The 23,592-nt window shown below is 42.9% G+C and overlaps 2 protein-coding genes across 2 annotated transcripts in view; one reads left to right on the top strand and one right to left on the bottom strand.

Moving 5' to 3' along the window:
• Positions 1–5,018, top strand: part of RARS2 (arginyl-tRNA synthetase 2, mitochondrial) — a 28,646-nt gene extending 23,628 nt beyond the window's left edge. The window contains exons 17-20 of the mRNA XM_062488660.1: positions 667–762; positions 2,509–2,583; positions 3,467–3,530; positions 4,885–5,018. Coding sequence (XP_062344644.1) covers positions 667–762; positions 2,509–2,583; positions 3,467–3,530; positions 4,885–4,971 — 322 coding nt within the window. The 3' untranslated portion in view covers positions 4,972–5,018. The remainder of the gene's footprint in view (positions 1–666; positions 763–2,508; positions 2,584–3,466; positions 3,531–4,884) is intronic.
• A 1,818-nt stretch (positions 5,019–6,836) lies between these two features.
• On the bottom strand, positions 6,837–22,270 carry SLC35A1 (solute carrier family 35 member A1). Its single transcript, XM_062488659.1, has 8 exons — positions 22,042–22,270; positions 18,683–18,860; positions 14,114–14,273; positions 13,614–13,766; positions 12,291–12,357; positions 8,800–8,976; positions 8,275–8,409; positions 6,837–6,967 (listed from the first exon to the last, which is right to left on the bottom strand). Exons 1-8 carry the CDS (start codon positions 22,268–22,270, stop codon positions 6,837–6,839), a joined length of 1,230 nt encoding a protein of 409 aa, XP_062344643.1.
• Positions 22,271–23,592: the final 1,322 nt, after the last annotated feature.

Below are 23,592 nucleotides of genomic sequence, written 5' to 3'. Positions count from 1 at the left end.
CCACATCACAGAACTTGGATGTTTTGGCTACCACAGTAACTAATGGATTATTTTTAACATTGTTATTTCCCACTATTGATAGCCAAGACTTAAAGGAGATCCCTTCCTGTTGACTCAGGTCAAACACCTGACATGTTTAATTATTTTTTTAAAGAGTTTCAGAAGAGTCCAGTTTAAACAGATTTTTCAATTTTACTGAACTGCCAGAGCAGACCTCAATATGTGTTTTCATGTAAGATTCCATCCTGAATGAGGCCAAAGGTATGAAGCAGCCTGATGTTGTGAGGCAGTGGTAGCAGGACATGGTGTTCAGGGAGAATGTGCAAGCCTGATCCTTTCTCTGGTCTGTTCCTCTAGTACTCCATTGTCCTGTAGGTATTGGTGGTTCTAGAGTACCATTAGTGGGGGACTACCTCCCTAGTCCTTTTAGCTTCTGGACCTGTTGTCCATGCATATATCTAATCCTGTTGACAACTGAATGGCCAGCACAATTTTTTTATTTTTTTTTTTTAATCTTCAGTTGAAGTCATCTAGTCTGTCTCACTGTTCCATTCAGCTTGAGTAGAGCCTACCCTGTTTTCTTAAAAACAGATTACTGGGTTTTTTGCTCAGCATTGCTAAGAGGTGGTTTTCATCCAACATTTGTTTTCCATTCTTATGTTTTAGTTTAGAACAGATGCATGGGAATGCAGAGCTAACTGATGTAAATGTGGCGTGTTTACAAGAGCCAGATGCCATCTCTGTTCTTCAGCATCTTCTCAGGTTTGTCTAGTTTTCTTTCCAAGTACCATTTCCCTTAAAATAAATATCTGGATATGCCGCTGACCTATTGAGAGGGCACAGACTGCATGATTGGAAGAAAAAATGCTTGTTTGAGGCAATGACTTGCCTTTTGTGCCTCTTGGATTTCAATACTTGAAATGTTCGTGGCTTTACAAGCCATGAGATGGAGAAAGCAGTATTTAGGACATATTCTGTGTAGCTGGGCCTCCTAATTATTTCCTGTCTTCACAAAAGTGTGCTCAACTCTGTATAAATATTAGCTGCAGATTTGCTTGGTCCCTCATATTCTGTTTTTGTCATGTGAGAAAGAGGCAATGAGGTGTAAATGGAGTATGTGCATGCATATTTGGGAGCTCAGCATCCTTCAGAGCTACTGTACATGCACAACTTTTTAATACCTGTTAATAGCAGTAGTGTTCATTATTCAGTCTTAAAGTTGAGCAGTTGCTGTTTTCATTATTTCATAGATGTGTAATTGAACTATGGAGACAAGGGAGTTGTCAGTGTTGTGCAGCCTGTGATGGAATCAGAAGTGACCAAAGCTTTCAGAATCCCTAGTGGGAATTCCTATATACTGCATTGCACACTATGCAGTGCCAGCAAGTTAATTCTTTTGACCATACTAAGATCTTCCTGAGGCCATCTGTTTAAAATTAGGGCTTCTAAAACCTGCACATGTGGGCTGTGGAGCCCTGCTGTTACTGTAATAGCCTCCAGAGGTCTGCCTGCAGTCCATGGTTTGCTGCATGCTCTCAGGAGCAACAGCAGGACCAGCCAGCTCTCAGCAAGACCAGTAGTGTCTTATTTATGCAGTGCCATTGTATTTCACAGAAAACATGTGAGTTGTTTCTTGGGATTTTTTTTATACTCTTACCTGACTGCTGAGCTGTCGCTGTCACAGTGTGCTCCCCAGTTCTGTAGCTTGTCTTCAAGAGAGGAAAATTCCACAACAGTTCAGCTTGGACATGCTGTCAGGGATGGGCCTGGGAGCTGAGCACAGATCAGCAAGTCCAGTTCCCACTTTGAAACTGAAATCTCTTCAGCCCTGGAGGTGTTGGTACCTTTTTGCAGGCTGTGGAAAAGGACAGCAGAACACATGAAGAAAAACATAGCTCTCATGACTGTCTGTACTACCCTCTTTAATACTGTCTTACAAAGTTGAACGTATTGTGTAAGTTGTGTAGGATGAACCTGCTTGAGCTGAGAGGTTGGGCCAGATCACCCATTGCTCCCTTTCAACTTATCCCATTCTGTGTGATTCTCTATTCCAGGATTTGTCTTTTTCTAATGTTGCAAGATTCCTTTTATCGGCTTAAAATTCTAAACTGCATTTACTGAAGGCAATGTCCTTTAAGGGACTAATTTGACTTCCTTCCTTATTTAACACATTTTTTACTCCTAGTAACATACAATTAGTGTTCAGTTGTAAAACCAGACATAATGTTCCAGGAGCAAATACAGCTCTTGTGTTCTCTTTGCTATAACCTGCCTCTCTGAGCTGTCCGCATAATGAGGAGCAGAAGCAATCTCCTTCAATAGTAAGTGAATAAGGAAGGAATAAGCAGTTGTGTGCTAATGACATGGCTTAGGTCTGCTTCAGAAGATTAGTTTTGCTAATTCTACAGCTGTGGTTGTGTGCTTGTTCTGGCTTAAGCAAGTCTGATGAGCCTTCTGAGTACACCTTGTACTACTTCAGCACCGAACAATCCTTCCCTTCCGTCACAGGTATGACGAGGTCCTGTATAGATCTTCTCAGGATCTGCAACCCAAGCACATTGTCAGCTACCTCCTCACACTGAGGTAAGGTGTTTGCTGATAGTGGCGGTGTCTCCAGTGAGGACAGGCTTTCCTGAGCTGGCTCTGCAGGCCTCACATCTGCACTGCTTTGAAGAGTAAAAATAGTGGGAAGATGCAAATCTGTGGGGCAGTTTCCCTGAAGCAGGAAATATATAAAGTAGGATGGCAAATAATGTAATAAATAGTAGAGATTAAGGCTGGAGCCTTAGAAGAAACTTAACAGCTTTCAAGAAGAAGGTAATAATTTGGCTGAAACCTGGTATCTGAACCCAAAATCATGCTGGACTAATGATGTCTTAAGGAGATTTTAGCTGATAACATCCTTTCAATATCAACATTTCAGCTAGGAAGTTTTGTCTAAACTGCTTTTAACCACTATCTCAGCCCATGAACAAAACTTGTTATTAGTGTGAGTCATACTGTGCATCTGATACAACACCATGAAATGCTGGTGTAGGTAGGCTTGGTGGAGGAAGCTGTAGAGCCTGTGTATGGGAAGGCTTTAACAAGTTAAGGAAAACTGTAAAGAATCATGCATCTTGGGAATAATAGGGTAGGCTCTCAAGGACCTTCTCAGAGCAGTCTTGAGACTTCTGTGGGTTTTTTGGGGGGATTGAGGGCAGGGAGTGGGAGAGTATATGTGAAGCGGGGAAATTTATTTTGGGGTTATTTTAGGAGAATTAAGTTGTCAGGGTGTGCCATCAACACCACACGGGTTACAGAAAGCCGTGCCCTCCTTCAGCCAGGTGAAGCTGTTGGAAACCAGTCTGTGGCATGCTGCAGTTGTGGGTGGCTCTTCCAGTTCTGCTGCTTTCCGTAGCCCACAGCGCTGCCTTTGTCAAGTGATTTACTCGTTCTCACCGTTCACCCGTGTTTTCCCTTTCAGCCACCTGGCAGCCGTGGCACACAAAACCCTTCCCGTGAAAGGCAGCGCCCCCGACGTGGCACAGGTACGGCACGGCGGGGCTGGAGCCTGGAGGGTGGCCCCAAGGAGGGATCCATCCATAAGGGCTTTGCCAGCCCAGCTGTGTCACCACTGGGGGGAATGCGAGCCCGCAGGCGGAGGAGCCGACAGCCAGGCTCTCCCGTGGGCGGCACCGCTTTGGGAAAGCAGGGATTGCTGTTCACAGCTGTGGCTTCCAGAAAGGGCTGCTCTGCTTGATCCTTCAAAAACACAATACTCCCTAAGGACAACTGCTCCAAACCCAGTCAAACACCTTCTCACCTGTCCTTCTGAATGTTTTAGGAGTAAATATTTGAGCATTTAACTTGCTCGTTGATTTTTGATGGTTTCCTTTAGTGGTTATGTGGGAAGATAAAGAATTAGGAGAGAACTGAATCTTGTCTCCTCCCTCTTGCCACGAATATATCCCAAGCTGTCGGTACTGCCTTTCTAGCTAAAGCACATAGGCTGACAACTGTTAATGTACCATTCCAAATAAATGCAAATGCTTTTTACTAATCTCCCAGGCAATGTTTGACCCCCTAATGACTCGGTAAATTATACTTTAATTATACCACCTCTCTTATTTTCTTTCATCCATTTCAAAAGGAGTTACCTATTTGATTTTTTTGTAGGAAATCATATTTAAGTGTTGAGCTGTGCTGTGGAGGGAAATCATTCAGTGGAATTGGTGGAGCTGAAGTCTGTGAGCTTAGATACCGTAGGCATTTGTGCCTTTGAAGATAGACTGTGTCAAACTTCAAGGGAAATTTCAGTTCCTTATCATGTAAATAAAAATATTCCTAAGTATCTTGCAGTGTGACAGCTTTCAAGAGCTATGATTTTTGGCACAAGCTCGATAGACCCCTTCCCAAACAGCCAGCTGTGTAACAGCCAAGACATTGAGAAGGGAGAGTGAAATTTTCAAAGCAGGCCAGAGCTGCTTGACAGCCTGTCACCCAGGCACAGCGAGGGGAGGAACTCCAGCGGTATCCTCAGGCTGTACTAGCCCCTGGTGCATGAAAGATTTTCATCTTTTAGTCATTCCACTCTTGTTCAGGCATCTGTGCTTGCTCTACCCCGAGGGCTGGGCTGGACATTCCTCTCCACCTTCCTTTGTTTGACAAAGTGTCCCTCTGTTGACAGTGCGATGGGCTGCCAACAGCTGGTGTGAATTCTGGCAACACTGGTGTGTTCCTTGGATGTACAGAACCTGAGTACTGAGTCCCAGTGGGGGCTGAGACTGCTCAGGGACAGGCTGCACTCGGTGTTCTCACCTCTGAGTCTAACTGCTGTCCCAAGAACCACTCCCTGTTCTCTAGCACTACCCTAAAATGACTTTTTTTTTACTTGTTTTGCAGGCACGGCTCTGTCTCTTCCATGCTGCACGCTCAGTTCTAGCCAACGGAATGAAACTTCTTGGCATTACACCTGTAACTCAAATGTAACAAAGTATCCAACGTCAATCTCTTAGTAAACTTATTTTTTTCCACAATTATATGAATCCTCTCCTGTGTGTCACTGCTGCAGCAGACTGGAAACTCCCATCAGCGCTGGGAGGTTTGTGTTCTCCATCCTACCAGCTGCCTAAGAGCAGGTGTGGCACAGCCATTTGCAGGGCGTGAGGCTGTCACGATCATTTTCTTCAGGCCTTTGGTGGCAGCAGTGTGCTTAAGACACTACTCTACCTAGAATTTCCCATAAAAGAGCATTGCTGTGTATTTGCTATGTAAATATCACATCCTTTTGGTAGAGGGAAGTGGTGTTAACTCTGCTGCCCTAAGCAAAGTTCTCTACTCCTGCCGTCGCCACTGTCTACCAAGGCCTAATGGCACAACAGCTCCAGGTGCTCTGACTTTTGTAACAAACCATTTATTGGCTTTTGTGCTGCATGCCCCCTTCAGGAACCTCAGCCAAGCCCAACTGCTGGCTGTCACACCCTGCTCCTCAGCCCTTCCTCTGTCCCAGTGACTGATGGCCAGTGAGAAGAGACTGATGCCCAGCTGGTGGAGAAGGAAACGCAGTGTTCCCACACCACTGTGCACACAGGCAGACGTGGCAGGTGCTGCTTGGCACCCTTGAGCCTCATGCTGCTGTAGAGAGGTGGAGCAGCAGATGAGGTCCTGCAGGTGCCTGGCAATACCTCCCACCATTGAAAGCCTTGACTCTCAAGGGCATCACTGTGGTGGAACCATTGGCAAAAGCTAGAGGGGACTAACCTCTCCCCCAGGAAGAGAATTTAGGTATGTGTGTTCCTGCTGTCTTTAACATGCCCCACTTTCAATTAAAACCCAGCTGCTTCATTCATGTCCAAAGACATGTAGCCAAGAGCATGAAATTGGTCACATTTCAACTCCACTGTGAATGTCAACAAGTTGCCCAAATGCACCAGGGTCAGTTTTCCCTCAATGTAGAGTTGAAATATCTGAAGTAAGGCCTCAGAAGATGAGGAAGGAGGTTCATATTACATGGCTGGTGTACTGATAAATTAAAGGCTAACATATGTTACAGGAACCCTTTTCCCACATCTGTATGCACAGAGAGGTACAAAAGATCTTCTAGACAGAAACTTGGTGTTGACTCACACTTAAGCCACAGGGCCAGGAATAAATACAAACCTTCCCCTGTACTATGCATAGAGGATCCCTTTACCACCTACAGCTGATATTAAAAAAAAAACATTTAAAGAGTAAGAGGAAATTCCCAGTTTCAGTCTTTCATCTCACTTTTTAAACCAAACAGCAAGGGCTACCTTTCATCACTCTGAGGTAGGTGATGCTCAAAGCATGGGTATTACCTGTAGAGTTGCATCGTCTCATTCTTACTGCCTTAGAAGAGAGACTCTTCCTGTCATTAATCAAACTGTAATTGCCAAGTATTTTAAGAGAAAATTCAGGCACTAGTTGGGTTTTTTTTAATAGTTTTTTTTTTATGAAGCTTTCAGGCATTTCTGCCCTCAAAGAGCAAGACAGTTTATCAAATACACAAAGAATTTCCCTGCATTATATACATTATATACAATTGAGTGATCAGTTCCTTCATAGCGTTTTCTTTCTAAATGCGACTCTTCACTGTCGATGGGAATGAAGAATACCTTCCATAAAATACCCAGCCATCTCCTCAGCTGCAGTGTTGCCTCAGTGTCAGCCACTGGAAACTCCACAAGTAAAACAGAACTAACTTCTGGTTTTAGTCTATCCCACTTAAACCATTTCATGACTAGCTTAAGGCTAATTTTGAAAAACAAATGCAGTTTTTTTTAAAAAAAAGTCTGGTTTGTCTCTTGTCCATCTGTCCAGTTTTATGGATGACATCACACAGTAGCAAGTCTCTCTTTTGAGCTCTTAGTTTCTGAGGGCTGGATTTTAGTGGTGTCTTGTCGAGGTAATCCATAGAGGTAAATAGAAATACACACCAGGAGAGCACCCAGGAAGAAGGTAACAGCTGAAAGGAGACAAAATAGTTTAAATAAATACATTCACATAAGAAACCTTCAGCAAGCCCTGTAAGTTATGATATTTGAGTGACAGTATTAAAGTTACCCAAAACTAAACAAGACAGCAAGCTATTGATAAGTCAACAGCATTTAGCTTCATCCTCTGTCACTGGGAGCTCTTGAGTGTTTACAATCCCACACGGTGCCAGTTGGTCTCATCAGCAAGAATGTGGTGGTCATAAAAGCAAGAGTGAAGCATCTCCTACAGTCCCAGGTACCATCTGTACAGGCTTGCATTACAATAAATTTAATAATAAAAAGCCAGTGGGTATGATAAAGTAGCCTCTGATAACACCTTTTTTGCCTTCCCATGTCTGTTAATGAAGCTTTCACAGAAGGCTCATTAGTCCAGGTTTGATATTTGTCGACTGTCAAGAAAACACTGCCTAAGTAAGTTTTAAAATTTTTTTTATCCCTTGCTTTATGGTGCTCTTTTGGAGCCAAACAAATTGGTTTTTTATTATTTTCTCATTATGCAAACTTTCCTTAAGTTTTGTCTCGCTAATACTACATCAAAAAACTAATTTTCCCACCATTTTCCCACACCACCTTTGGATTAAGGTGGGAAACTATCCACAACTAAACAGTGAAGGACTGAGCAGGTGTACTGGGCACAGTATCAGACAAACTTGACTGGGGAGAAAATCCTCTCTAGTTGTAAGAACAGCCCAGAGCCATCTGCTGTTTCCTCTCAAAGATTTACCACATCAGTCAGTCACAACCCCAGCTGCTCTTTGACTTTCTCACATGATGGTGTCCACAGCAGATGAGGAAAGTAAAAGTTAATGCAGTAGTGGGTGTAACTCATCAGGGATGTGTAGAGCCCTTGAAGAAATAGCTGAGGAATTAATTTGGCACTGGCTGTACTAAACCCAACAAGAAATAATAACCCATCAACAGCAGTCCAAGGTAAACAGCTGTATCAAACACTAAACTGCATCAGGAAGTGGTGCCTGAAAATAAAGCTGTTTAAACCAGAAGGGTTCTTTCTGTTTGAAGTTGTAAAGGCCTCTGAAAGAACAAAGCATTGATGCCTTTGAAAACACAGAGTCATCAGGCACCTTTGTACACCACAACAGGGACCGACAGTGCATTAGTGCATTAGACTCCAGTAGTCCTGGAGAATTCTTGAAGCTAAAACAAGAAAAAATGAGAGGGGGCATATAAACGATGGCTTTGGTATGAGCTGTGTGCAGCAGGCTGGGCAGGCAGGAAACATGCACAGCCATCAAATCAAAGGCAAAAAGGCACTTACTTATCTGGAGGCCAAAGAGGATGACTGATGCCACAGTAGACAGAACAATGGCCGCCGCTGCAGAAAAGCCTTTCATGATGTTATCTGTGTACTTAACAACCACCGAGGTGTAGATGCCACCCACGCTGGCCAGAACTGGGAAACAGATAAGGTGTTACCGTAAGTACAGATGCTGTAGGTTACTCTGGAAATGATGCATTTTACTCCACCAGTGTGCTCCCACTTTGGGCTACATTGTACTAATTAGTGATTTAACAGATCATTTAGTGGAATGGGATGTCTACGTGGTATCCAGTAAATAACTCATTTAAAGATTATCTATTTGCTAGTTCAATTATTTAGGCCACTGTTTCAGCACAATTTTAAATTGAGTAAGTGAACAACTTCCAGGAAAATGATACTTTAAATAAAATCCCTCAAAACACAGTTGAGAGTATGTCAGACTGAATTCACAGCTTCCTGAAATCAGCTGTATCATTTTTAAAGAAAAACAATGTCAAAAGACTAACACCACAAGATACTTACAGATGACAAACCAGACGTAATATGTGTAGCCATAGAAAAACCCTTTCTCAAGAACTTTGGCTCCATCTGACATGTATACAACAAATAAATTGACCACAATCCCAGATAAGTACAGCTGAATGTTCCTCACCCACAAGGAAGTATCTGAACTTTTTAACACCTTTTCAAAATAAACTCCTGGGAAAAAAAACAAAACAAAACAAAAAATATTTCAGTGAGAAGAATGATTCATGGTTTATTGCATTTTAAAACTAGTCAACCTCTTAGAGCCAACAGAGTCTCAAGTTCACATCCTCGGAAGACCACTGCTGATCACCAATGATGGATCCAGGGTTAGTGCCCCCACTCCTCAAGGCTCAGCCCTTGTCCGACTGAGATGAAAAGGCATCCCAAGGGAGTGCTTCACCGAACTCGAGGGGCATTTTCCACTCTGTACAAACTCCTTTAAGTCTGTGTGAGCATGAACGTGCTACAGGAAAGGGACTATGACTATTTCTCTCTTACATTCTCAAGTACTTCGCATTTGTAACTACCTTAGCCATCTAAGGAGTTACTGTTGTCTCATAGAATCTTTTGTTAAATTGTTTCAATTAGGCTATTAAGTGCAGTTCAAACCTTTAGCCCTAAACCATCGGTCAAGTCTGGGCCTAAATTCAGCTAATTTACTCTTTCCTATCTCTACCCTTTCTCAATCCATAGCCTCCAGGAAAAATAATTTTATGTTGATTTTAGTTTTAGACTGATTTTCATCCGATTTTTCTCGGGTGGTAAGGAAGGAAGGGAGGATCTATATTACCTCAGTACTGAAACTGAAAACTCCTGAGGAGCTTTGTGCTGCCAGAGCACTTGGCAGAGCAGCCCATTCTGAAACCACAGCTTCAGTGGATTGATTATAAGAGCAAATCAAAACCGAGGCCTTTTGCCAATTGAAACTACAGGTTGGTTTTGAGGAAGTGGAATTCGTTTTAATATAAAGCTCTAGTTCTCAATACCACATTGAAGAGCATTATTTTTATGCTTTGCATTACTGAAACTCCCCAAATTTACTTCATGATACTAGTTGGGAGGCATTTGTCAGGCTAAAAGGCAGACATTTGGCAAGGCCTTCACCACCTGCCTTTTTAACCAATGCTCACCCATCAGACTCTGCCAAGCTCTAGAATTTCCTCCACATTCCAAAACAAAGAGAGTAGTTTGAAGGACTCTTACCAGCGGCTTCCTCGACCTTCCAGTGAGAGCCCTATTGACTAGAAGTGTATTGGTGATTAATATCACACATGATCCTTCACACAATATGAAAAAATAATATGGAACCAACAAAGGTGGCACAAAGACCCGTGTGTTAGAAGCCCTAGGCACACTCTACCCCCTCACCCTCTAAAATCCCCAAGTTAGCTTCAAGGAAGGCCTTGCTAGTCTTTTATTAATGAAAAATGCAGTTTATAGTTCAATAGAATACAGTGAGTATTTATGGTGTATACATAAGAAAGCAGATTTATATTTCAGGGGTTCAAATAATTATAAACCCAAGGAAATATGAGAATATATATTTATATTCTTTATATAAGAATATAAATTTTTGAAGTGTAAACAACAAACTAGTATTGTTAATGACTGCAGCCTTTAAAATAACTTAGAATTCCCTTGAGATTTGTGCCCCCTGAGAAGACCCACAGAGCACAACAAGGTGTAATCAACATAACAGAAATTTGGCTTGAGTATGAGCCATACTTGTAAATGTTATAAATGGAGAAAACAGTAGGCAAATCAATAAAACTATGCTTCTAGATTTGTGAATATACAATCCACAGATCCACTAGGCAAGACAAAGGAAAGAATGGGGACTGATTAGGAGAACTAGGAGAACACAGGAGAACATTAGGAGAATTAGGAGAACACAGTTCTCCTCAGAGCTGTCTTAAGTCACAAAGGATCTGTCCTTAAATTATCCCTCCAATGCTTTTAAAAGCATTGCCAGGGCCCCATGTACTTGGAAATTATGACAGGATCAGCAGTTTGAAGAAAAAACTTTTTCATCACTTCGTGACAAAAATATACAACCTTTTTTTCATTTTGCTGGACTAATAAAACACACTGTAAAATATGGTCAGTCCCGAAACTGGAGGTCTAATGGCAAAACAACTGCTTCATGTGAGCGTGGGAAGGAAGAACAGGAAGAGAATTTGAATAGAATCCATACTTTCAATATGTAAAGCCCCAAGGGCACAAGGAGCTCTGTGGATGAAACACACAGTCCCTCCCAGCTGCCCCAGAGCTTCAGCTGTCAACAAGGAAGCCTAAGCTGCAATCCTTTTGCAGGAGAAGAAAGCCCTGAGTGTCTCAAGCTGTCTGAACCAGCCTGTCAGTGCTCTGAATTTTTCAGCTCTTTGGAAGTACAGCTGTTGACCCATATTATTGGAGAAAGCAGGAGTTTTAGGAGACTCTGAAGGCTGTATTTTGTCTAGTGCCTTGGGAACATCTATTTAAATGAGGAAATTCACAACCTTCCAGGAATAGCTGACTGAGCTCCACACAGTTTTATTTAGTATTTCTGCTTCAAAGTGCCCATTTCACTGAAACAACACCAAACAAGAATGACACTCTCCTCCTTTCCTTCTCTACCCACCAGAACACTTTTTCCATGAGTAATGAGCATCTATGCACAGCACAAGATTATTCTTCCACGATTTTACAGTACTAGAGGTGGGTAACAGTACCTTGTTTCTTACAGAGGAGGGAGAAGAATCCAGTTTACAGTCAGGAGAATATGCCCCTGTGAGCAAAATTTCAAATTAACAAGTAATTTGCTTTTCTTTATTTCTGAGCACCAGTTCATTAGTCCTAAAGTTCTGGTGTCCTTCTCCAGAAGCCAGAGGAAAAAACTACACTGAGGGGAGACACTGGTTGTAGAATAAAGCAAAAATAAACAAAACCAAAAATCCTTCCCTGAGTTTGTCCAGGCTTCCTGCTACTAATCTACCTCTCTGCCTTCCTCTATATCCCAGTCAGATTTTCCACTTACAGAACTATGTCAATGTGTATTTCAGGGCTGAGCTGGTACAAGAACTGAGCAAGGAGCTCAGTTCCCCTTGTAAAAAAAAAAAAGAAGTATTTAATGTGATCACCAACGGGGAGCTATTCACTGCAAAGTAAACTTTATAAAATTGATGTACATTAATTAAATGTACAGAGTGAGTCATTCTGCTGCTCCCTACAGTCTTATTCACAGTATTTGAAAGACACTTCCACTTGCAAACCAGCCCTCTATGTTGCATCATGTAAAACCAATGGTACGTGCTCCTATTATTTGCTTTACAATGGGAGTAATCATGTTATGATTCTGCCATAATTAACAAAAGTAGAAGATAATTATGGGCAGAGGGAATAAACTATTAGAGGAAGACAGTTAACAAGTGTAGAATGTTGAGTTTTAAACACTGTGAGTTCTCCAGTCCTTTAGATGCAGCCCATGTACAGAAATAATACTGTACCTGCAAATCCTGAACACAACACTGCCACAGCAATTGCTCCAAACCCTAGCCATGGGTTCTGCTCCACCTGTAACATCAACCATTGTTTTTAAAAAAGATACAACACTTCAGTCATTCACAATAATCAATTCCAGAGTGCTGTGGTTTGACTTCAGTCAGCAGGTAACCACTACCCAGCTCCTCACTCATTCTCCCCAAGCCCCACAGTGGACAGAACTGAAAACAAAACGTAAACTTCATGCATGGGTTGATACAAGCACAGTTGAATAACTAAATCAAAATAAAAATTACTAATAATTCTAATACAAATAACAAAAGGAGAGAGAGATATAAAACCCAAGAAAACTAAGTGATGCACAAGATAATCGATCATCACCTGCTGGCGGATGCCCAGCCCATCCTGTAGCAGCAATCAGCCTCTTCTGGCCAAATTCCCTGATTTTCCATACTGGGTGTAATGTACTATGATATGGAATATCTCTTTGGCCAGTTCAGGTCAGCTGTCCTGGCCATGCTCCCTCCTGGTTTCTTGTGCTCTTTCTCACTGGCAGAGCAGGAGACACTGAAAAGCCCTGGACTCATGGTTAAGCACTACTGAGCCACAACTGAAACACTAGTGTTACCAGCATTGTTCCCATACCAAATCCAAAACACAGTGCTGAACCAGCTACTAGGAAGAATTTAATTCTATCCCAGCCAAAACCACGGCACAGAGCTACTTCATTAAGCAGAGCAAAAATTAGCATTTCACTGCAGTACCACGTGCTGCTGTAGGGCAGTCTCTCAGATCAGCTCAGTGTAGCCGTGTGGTGTTTCACTTTCTGTGGGTACTCTCACAGTGCTCAGAGGCACTGTCGACTTGGCTGTGGCCAGTACTCCCAGAGGCATGACCTACCTTTCCCACTAACGAAGCTGGGCAGCAGCTATGACCTAGGAAACAGAAGACACTTGTCTCTCCCTACAAGGGTATTAGGTCAGCGCCTCTGAAGGGTGTTTAAATTACATACCCACTCTGCACGGGAGTTTCATTCCTAATTCCTCCCAGTGCTTTGATTCCAAGTTTTCTGTTCCAACAATTACAGTGCTACTTAAGGCCAACTTCTGAAAACAATCTACTACTCAGACACTCCTCGGATGGTGCATTAGACTGTTTATGATGGCTGTGGTAATTTATACTAATTGCTGCAATCAGTTGCTTTTCCAACAAGTGAGACTGGAGCAGTATCATAAGCAGTACTTCCCGAACTGGTACACAATAAGGTGAAAGCCAAAGATCAAGGATCATTTACTCTTTATCTGAAGAGGCAAAATATTAACTCTTACCTGTACTTTTGTAGCCTGAGCAGGCTCCCACTGTACAAGGGTAACACCAACACACAGCATGAAGACAGAGAACCACTGCAACTTACTAAGGGTACGGTTCAGCATCAGGACCGTACATAAAGCTGTACAAGGGATCTTCAATTGGTATGTCACCTAAAAAAGATGGGAATGCAGTGTAGAGGACATGGTTTTATAAACTCCTCCAAAACAAGAAAAAAAAAATAGAAAATTCAGCTACAGAATGACAGATTTTTATATTCATTGATTTCCTACAGATCCATCGCCAGCTACAACAAAGTGAATTTGAAGTGATTCTAGCAGTAAGTGGCTTAGCTGAGAAAGCCAGAGCTCTGCAGCAGAATGTATGCTCTGATTAGAACAAAGCACAGTTTAGCTTTTAACACTGAGGCTGAAGAGAGTGCTGTGTGCCAGGCAGATACCTGACACATATGCATGAGAAATATATTTCCAGATCTGTTCCTGACAGAAACCTGCATTACCTGGTAGACTGCAGCATCCAAGTTGCTAAGAGCCACGAATGCCATATTGTTTTGGAGAGCATACACCACAGATGGAACACTTAACTTCAGCAATTCTTTAGGGCTTCCAAATACATTTTCTTTTAAAGATGTCATTAACCTTGTCAGACTTCCAGTTTCTCTGCAAAATAAAATGTTAGCATAACAGAGGGCATTCCTAAACTGGTACTTTAAAACAGAAATCAAATCAAAGAATCCCTTGGGAGGGATGAAAATTTGTCCTCCACAATCAGTTGTATTTTCTGCTCGTATAAGAAAGAAAAGGTTAACTGGCAAAAAACAAGTGAGGTTTTCAACAAGTAGAAAGTCTCAAAGGTGAGAGAGACATTCTGGAATCAGGAAGTTAGATGCATTAATGTGTAGCAGTGTGTCAATACAGGCAGTGGAACAATACAGGCAGTGGAACAGAAGGCCGTGGTTCACATCTCCCCTTTTCTACTGGATCTTAATGCTTGTGTGTGATGTTACATGCCCATGATTTTCCCCTTTAAATTTGGCCTTACAGTGCAGTCAAAAAAGGATTGTACCCTTGCACACTAGTTACCTAGAAAAACCACTCATTCCTCAGCCAGCCATGGGTTGTCAGTCTCACTTGTGCTGTCAGAGATGCTGGACCAGCACCAGCACGCATATGAAGAGGGTCTGGCAGGTCTGTGGGGACTCCCCGTTGCCTATCCCTGTCTTTGAATTTCACACCTCTCCTTCAAGTAATTACAGCGTGTGACAGAGCAGACAATGGGGAAGAATGTGCTGCTGCTGGCTGCTTTTGCAGTTTGCAGCTTCTCACAGTCGCCCTCTGCATTACCGGTTCTCCTTTATCACTTGTACATCAATCTGGCATTTGCTGCTTACTGGTTGCTGCTGCTCCAATCCTCTTCCCAGTTCTCCCACAGCCCCCCTTTCCAATGTTCTCTTACTTAGTGCTGACAAATACCAACATCCAAAATCATTCCTGCCCCCTCCCACAGGCCTGGCAACTTGCAAACTGTACTCCTCTTAAATTTAACACTCCTTGTGGTTCTACTGCACACTTGTATGAATAAATAGCTTTAACCACATTGTTTCAGCATACTTTCCTTTCCTGATCAACCCCTGACTCCAGCTGTTAAACATTTCCTCTCCAAAGATTCAGACTTTACCCTCTCATGATCCTGCCATCCAAATTTCTCCCCTTGTCTCCCTCCCTACTTGCACCAAGCATATAGCTCCTTTTCTTGTTTTTTTTTTTTTCCTCTGTAGGGAACGCAGTCTTTATACAGGCAGCTGCAAGGGATTATTGTTGTATTTTTCCATAACAGAAAGATTCTTTTTGTGTTTTCCATCATACTCACAAAAAACCCCAGGTATGTCTGGCCAAAGGGAACAACCACAACAAGAAAATCCATGGACAAGCAGCAAAAAGTGAAGCTTGCAATACAAGAAAGGGAAAAAGTTCATGCTACAGCTCACCATGGTTAACTGCACTAGATACAGAACTGTATAAAATGTTAGGAATCATTGATATTATGGGCAAATTTTGTTGGTATGTTCTATTTCTGAATGTATATTACATTGTCTAGGACTGGCAGATAAGATGTACAAGAAAACTGGGTAATACCCAAGTACAGCTTCTATCTCTAATGTCCAACTGAAAATAAAATATATTTAGCACACAGTTCTACTCCATGAAAATAAGAAGTAAAAAAAATACCACACAGCAATAACTTCTATTCATTGATACTAAGGTGGGCTGTAAAACAAGAAAATAATATTTAAACTATACCTACTTCTATTCCAGACCATGCTCAGTGAATTTGCTGATCACATTTTTAAAGTCACAGGAACAACAGTAGCTTCTGTCTACTTTGACTTCTAGAACCAAATTTCAGCAACGAAGAATAGTAAGTGTCTAATAATCACCATCTTCCCTTTAGTTTTTGAGAACAAGAAGATTAACTATCTAATAGTTCATCTGTGCAGTGGATGTGCTTTCTGAAGCATGCACTTACCAAGAATCTCAAACTGTAAATTGAATGCTGTATATGACCAAAATATAACTTAAGGGAAACCTCCATATACAGCAGATAATGCAAAATTAGGTGCCCAAAGAGGCACTCTGCAAGATCAAATTAGAAAATAAAAAATTATCTTGTTTGAATTCAGCTCTCTTGATGTTAATCTAGGTTTGAATTTTAAAACATAATCAATTTTCTCTGTAGAATGGTTCGGGTTGGGAGAGACCGTAAGACCATCTTGTTCCAACCTTTCTGCCATGGGCAGGGACACTTTCCATTAGACCAGTTGCTCCAAGCCCCATCTAGCCTGGTCTTGAACATTTCCAGGGATGTGGGCATCCACCACATTTCTGGGCAGCCTATTCCAGAGATTCACCACCCTTACACTAAAGAATTTATTCCTAATATCTATTTTCTTTCACTTTAAAGCCATTTCCCCTCTCACAAATTCATTACCCCATTGACAAAGCCAATTCCTAGGTATGAACAAGTGAGAGATACTAATAACTATCAGTTATGCAACAGAAAAACACATTTGCTAGAAAAGCTGAAGTTAAAACTAGAGTTTGCAAAACAGCTCTGCTTTCCTTCATCCATTGCTAAGTAGTTATGTACCAGCTAAGAATATAGCAAATGCTATTACCAGATGGTGAACAGGACTTTAAATAAGCATGAGAAATGGAGAGTACACTTGAGTTAACAATTAACACAGCTTAAATTATCATAAGTTCTCTTCTGAAAGACAGTTCTTTGGCATTCATCCATTCAATGAGCCCTCCAGGAGACGCCTTAAGAGTAAACAGTGAAGGCATCATGTAATAATGTGCAAGAAAACAAATTTGGCAGTTGGAACAGTGGGAGTGTTGCACTCTAGTATCCTGTATACTGCAGCTACCAACACTGTCTCATTCAAAAAAGAAAAGGTACCACACAAATGTTTACAGCTGTACAGTAAATACAGATGGTACTCTGTCTTCTGACTGGTTACTGAACTACAAAGGCACCTTGCCTTGGCTGAGACAAATCAGATTTAAAACTAAAGGAAGCTGTAAAGGAGACACAGAAAGAAGCTAGGCTGGAACTGAGGCTGTTCAGCATATCCATAAGTAATCTGAAATGGGAGGTTCCTAGAAAGTTGGCAACTTTTGGACCCACCAGCATGCCAGACATGCTACCAAGGGGAGGTGAGCATGGCCGATGGAATGTCTGCTGGTGCCCATCTCTCCCTCAGCTGTGGACAGAAAAACCCCACCAGCTGACCAGATCAGAATAGACATTATAACCTCCAAATCAGCTCAGTGAATCTGATTCATCCCATTTTAACTGGTAAACAAGGCTCAGGTGTCAATAAATGAGAAAGAACCATAGGAAATGCTGCTGCTGCACTAGGTGTACTATAAACAGCCTGGGCCCCAGATGCACAAATTTTGACAAATTACACATGCAGGTGAGGCTACCCAGAGGTTCCTCACTGCTGGGAAGCATGGATTGCTAGCCTCCAGAGAGCCAGTGGGATCCTCATTGGTCACAACAGTGAGAATCACAGCAGAACCATGTGGCAGCAGAGTCATTTCTGACAGCATTTTGTCCTGACAGAGTGAGAAGCCCACGGTGCATGGAAAGAAAACCAGAAATTCCTGGTCATACCTGCCTTCTCTAATACATTCCATTTAATGAAAGGTAAAAAAAAAACTGTGCAATTTGTCACAGTTGCCTTACGAAATTCAAATATTTTCTCACTTTTGAAGCAAGTAAAATGCCATTTGTATGTTAAGAGGAAAAGAACTGATGAAAATCTGATATACACCATGTGACTCCATGATTCTCTAGCACATAACAGCCAGCCTTCTGATATACCACAAGCCACAAAGAGAAACATCAATCACAGCTGCATGAACTGGGCTTTGGAAAAGTCCAGAATATAAAGACTCTTCCTAGGAAGGATGTAGCACAGGGAAGCTGAGAGAAAAGGCAGCAGACTGATAGCCTCCCTACTTGAGATGTTCATGCATGGACTAAAATTCTGGTTCTTAGCAGCAGTCCGGGATTACAAAAACTAATATTTTTTGATCACAGTCTTTTAGCATTGGTTTGCAGATTATGAGAGACAGCAAAATGTCTGTCTGTAACATTGTTTGGGAAAATTTATTAGTAGGAATATTAGAATTTTATGTAATTCAGCAGATGATGGCTCACAGCAGATGATGAAAGTCCAACTTTCAACTACACCAACTACATTCAACTACATTTTAAAGACCCAAAACATCATGGATAATCCATGCTGACACTCTGAACTGTGATTCCAAAGCATACAAAAATAGAAAATACGTAGAAAGGACACACCTAAACATTGTGTTGTATACAAAGCAGTTTCACTTGATGAGGACTCACAAGCTCTAACCCACTCTAAAATTACCCTTCCACAGCACGATTACCCAGCCACATTCTCAAACATACCTGCACTTCAGTACCTGAGAATGTGAGGTTAGAAGCAAGGACTGGTTTTCAAAACACTGATCAGCACTCCCACACTTACTTAGCCAGGATGCCCACGCTCAGGACCAACTTGATAACTTCTGCAACACACACAGCTGTCGTTGAAAAGTAGAGTTCTGTCTCCACTGTCCTGGTGTACCGCAGTGCCACTGTGTACGTGGCAGCAACCAGGGTCATCACTGTCAGGCAGTACAGCTTGAACAGTAAGCTGACATTTTCTGAAACAAAACAGAGGAGACAACTCAGCGTGATCCCCATTTCAATTTAAGAAATGAAACAGTGTGTTCTCCAGCTGGAGGGATGTATCAAACACCACTGCATCAGCAGACAATAATTATAATGTTAGGAAACACTTCCTATAAAAAAGGTTTTGGTTAAATTTTACAGAAGCTTGTAGAAGAAGAAGCTTGTACAGGAAGAAGAAGCTTTACAGAAGAAGCTTGTACAGGAACTCCAAGTGTTTGAAAATAAGATGTTCTCTTGCCCCTGTAATCATCCTTCATTCTAGAAAAAAACTAATCATACATTAATACTTATCTAATAACAATCAAAAAGTCTTTCTGTGCTTTCCTGTTTATCAGCTCACAGTAGGCGCTCGCTCTGAAATGTCAGCTGATCCTCTTCATATCATATACTGAACTCTGACACAAAGAGCATTGGCTGACTAGCGAAATCAAAAAGAGAGGGAAAGTTCAGTATCTGCAGAGGAATCTAGCAAATCTTAATAAATAAGGCAGCATTTCCTTCAGCTCTATTTTCCACCTAAGGAAGTAAAAGATTTTGCTTTAAATGGTGATGGGACTTCACCCAAAGGGCTTTCTTGAAAAATTCCCTGTAGAAAGGTCAAAGGTTAAGGCTCTTCCAGTAAATTAAACCACACAAGGACTGTGTATAATTTGTATTATACCCTCTGTCTTCCCCTATATACTATGCTATACTCCTACAACAGTAGCAACACCTGTATCAGTTTTGACCTGGACCAACTACTACCCTGTAAATCTTAGGAGTTAGCCTGTCCAAGGTCTCTTGGCACAAGGTAGTTTTCCATCCATCCGCACTCCTCTAAGGCCTGACTGTTCCATCAAGCCACTCCAGTGCATTCCCAGGCCAGGGAATGCCTAAGCCTGCATCTGAACCAGCAAAGAGAACAGCACACAACTCCAAGTGGGATTTCTCTGCACAAAGGCAAGACCCAACACGAGACATCAGCAAACGTGCAGCTTCTATAAAATCATTTTTCAAAGTGGTAGATTGTTATGTTGGGCATCTCTCTGGTGGGTATTGGTCATCCAACAGCAACCTTGGGGCCACTGTCATGTTCTAAATATACTAAAGAAATGTGTTTTAATAGGTCTTTGTGTCCCTCTGCTGATTAGGGAACAAGATACAGGATAAGTAATTTTGCAATAACTTTGCTCATTTAATAAAGGAATGAGTTGCTGAATCCAGGGTGACCAATGTTTTGGTTCATGTTTCGTTCAAGCCAGAGATGTCTTCAATTGCATAACATTTCTGCAAGGTACAGTTAATACCTCCTGCCGCTGCAATCATTTAAATTAGCTGCTTCCTTATAGATAAAAATCTTACCCACGTCAGTAACCACTTTTAAAAGGTAGAGCCAATTAGTTTTTGGACTAACAATGCTTAGAAAAGACTTACAAGATGTAACCCATTTTTAAATTAAATTTGGATTGTGGGGAGGGAATTCAAGGGCATAACAACCAGGAAATACAATTAACCCCATCTGGTTTTACAAAAATATATCTTCTAATGATATTTCAGTGCTGATAGAAATTACATTAATGGTGAGATTTGACACACAAAGATTTTAAGCCTATGCACCACCAAACTAGAGATAAACTTGATCCTTGCCTCTATTAACTACTCTCAAAAAAAAAAAAAGAAAAAAAAAGAAAAAAAAAACAATTTGGCAATGGTTTGGAAACTTGGGTAAACCAAACGCAGTAAGGCATAACAAGTCTAGTATCTAGACTAGATAGTTCCAACATTATGTAAAAAGGTATTTTTAATTCTTTTCAGCCTGGATATTTCTTCAGCCTGGCTCAGATGTCTGCATCAGTACCAGTGCAGTGAGGGGAACAGAAGATAGCACAGCTGGGGCACCATTAACTTCTGCTGATAAATCTGAATTTACACCCACCTAAAGAAAAGAAGAGTCGGAAGAGGCTTTTGTTTTTTCCCAGTAAACCCCACCTGGATGAAATTATTCCTGGCAAAAAGGGACCAGACAGGCCAAAAGCCTCAGGATACAAGTGTGGGCCTCCCACACATCTCCACGACTCATCCAAGGGCTCCACCAGGGTTCCTGGAAGGCAGCCCCAGGCCAAGGCTGGCATGGAGCTGAGCCTGCTGCTTGCCAGGTTATCCGGGGTGGCAGGCGCCTGGCACCCACAGCTGGGAGCCTCCTGCCCCTCACCCTTCCAGGCCCCTCGGCCCTGCCCAGCCGCTGCCGGGAGCTGGGGAGCCCTGGGCAAGGCCCTCCATGGGGGAGCTGGAAGAGGGGCAGCTGGTGCCTTCCTGGTGGATTTAAGCCCTCCTGGCTTGCCCGACGTTCTGACTTCGGGAACGTGTGGGCTCTGGCCTCCTTGTACACAGAGTCACTGAGAATCAGGGAATCAATTAGGTTGGAAAAGACCTCTGGTGTCATCGAGTATGACCTATGAAGAAACACCACCAAATCAACTACACCGTGCCACGTTCCAGTCTTTCCTTAAACACCTGCAGGGATGGTGACTCCATCACCTTCCTGGGCAGTCCATTCCAGCAACTAATCACCCGTTCTGTGAAGAAATTCCTCCTAATGTCCAACCTAAACACACTCCAATAGGCACCTGGCTGCGGCGGCGTTTTCAGGGACACCTGCGGCGCCCACAGGGTGGGCGCAGGAGATGTCCCTGTGCACTGACCGCCTGCGGCCCGGGATAAGCCCCAGAGATGCTGCGCCACGGTCGGACGCTCCCAGAGGGGAACTGGCGGCGGGGAAGAGGCGACTGTGGCTGAGGCGTCCCGGGGACCCGGCAAGCCCCATACCGGGAGCACCCGCCGCCCACACGCCGGGGACGCAACGGTGCCACACCGCGCGGAGAAGCTCCCGGGCGGCAGAAGGAGAGCGGGAGGGCGGGAAAGCAGGCGGGGAGAGCCCCTCCCCAGCGCGACCCCGCGGCCCCGCGTAGCCCCTTCCTCCCCCTCGCTCCCGCGGTGGCGGCGCCGGTGCCACAGCCCCCAGCGGGGAGGACAGTTCCACTCCCTCTGGCAGGGGGGAGGCCGGGGGAGTCTGCGCGCGGGTCGCGTTTCCTCTCGGGGAAACGGGTGGGAATTGTCCCTGTTCTCCGGCCGTGCGGCCCACCGGGAGCCGCGGCACCCGCCGGCCGCCCTCACCTTTTGAAGCCGACATGGTGCTCGCCGAAGGCTCCAGGACCGCCGGGCCGGAGCCGCCCGCCGTGCCCCGCCGCTCCTCCCATCGCACCATAGAGAGCGGCGCGGCCGCCCAGAGCGCCCCGCCGCCCGCGCCGAACCATCGAGTCGAGCTCCGTCCCGGCTGGATATCCTGGAGAGCATCCTGCTCCGCCCGGCCGCGTTTCGGAACTGCTTCAGTGGCAGCAAACATCCAGGAATCTCACGCACGTATTTATCACTGCCAGGAGTAAGCTCGTAGCCACCGACACGTTTCTGCTGCGACAAAACCGAGATGGAGGTTACAATTGTATTTCTCAGTATTTTATAGCACTGCAGTGCCTTCTCCCGTGGAAAAGAATAAAGTAGGATAAAATGAAATTTCAATCATCAGTTTACTTTTAAATAAAATGTATTTCCGGATTCTTGAAATACCAGTTTGCTGGTAAGAACTGCAACATAAAAGCCTCAAAGCAAATTATGATAATATAGAGGATCACAGCAAGAAAAAGTGTTTAATAAAGAAGTGACAGGTTATTTTCCTCTGGGGAAAAAAAAAGCTGCAGCTAGTAATTGCATTAATATTTTAATAAATCTAATCATTAGTGCCTGCTCATAATTTAAAAACATGGAGGAGCAGCACATCTAGCTGCTACTGATTAGTTTATTTTCCCAACAGAGAAAATAACATAGTCAAAAACCAGTTAGCAAAGTTCTTTCTTAGTGCTCCCCTCACACTCCTGTGTTTTTTTAATAATGCTTTGGGGATTCATCCCTCTTGTGTTACTCTTAAAAGTGAAAGACGTCAGAAAACAACAACAGAATGCTATCCTGCACATTACCACAGAAAAATCACTCAACCGCTTGACTCTTCGAGCTTTATTGTCACAAAAAACTCATGATTTAGACACCTTGGCATGCCCTATGCAATCACAGTTGTGCACCTGGACATTGTGCAGATAGCAGCTTGAGGAAATCTTTAAAACTGACATTCTTTTCACGACAGTGAAGTGCCCCCTTTTTCATTAGAGAAGATGTTTTATCCTGAAGCTCCAATAATTTGGGTTTTCACAAACAGAAAGACTATCTGCAGTTGCATTGATCAGACCTGGCACATATTTCTTTGCCACAAAGCAAATAACTTTTTCTTTGTTGTGCTTTAGTTTTAGCAAAGACAACCAAAACTGAGCTTTCAAAAAGTCCCCTGAAGCCAAGTTCCTATGGTTTGCAGTGTGCTTTAGCCAAGAAATTGCTAGAGACCTAAAAGGGTGCCAGAACCACCCAAGATAGATGCCCTCTTCTCAACCTCCCAGCCTTGGTTTACACTCATTGGGCTGGGTTAAGGCCAGCACAAATGGACTAGCCCAAGGACCCAGACTGGTTTTATTTTGTTGTTTTTGCCTTCTTGACAATCCTGCTCTAAGGCTGGAGCTGTGATGTTCAAATGACTCTCCTGGGGTAAGTTTTTTCACTTAAAGACAGTGTTTCACCAAGCAATTGTTGCATTAAAACTTCAGTAAATGCTACACATTTTAA

Source organism: Cinclus cinclus, chromosome 3 (genome assembly GCF_963662255.1).
Source record: "Cinclus cinclus chromosome 3, bCinCin1.1, whole genome shotgun sequence".
In the NCBI taxonomy this organism is placed as follows: Eukaryota; Metazoa; Chordata; class Aves; order Passeriformes; family Cinclidae; genus Cinclus; species Cinclus cinclus.
The sequence above is the reverse complement of the archived record's forward strand: the minus strand, read 5'-3'. Positions and strand labels throughout refer to the sequence as shown.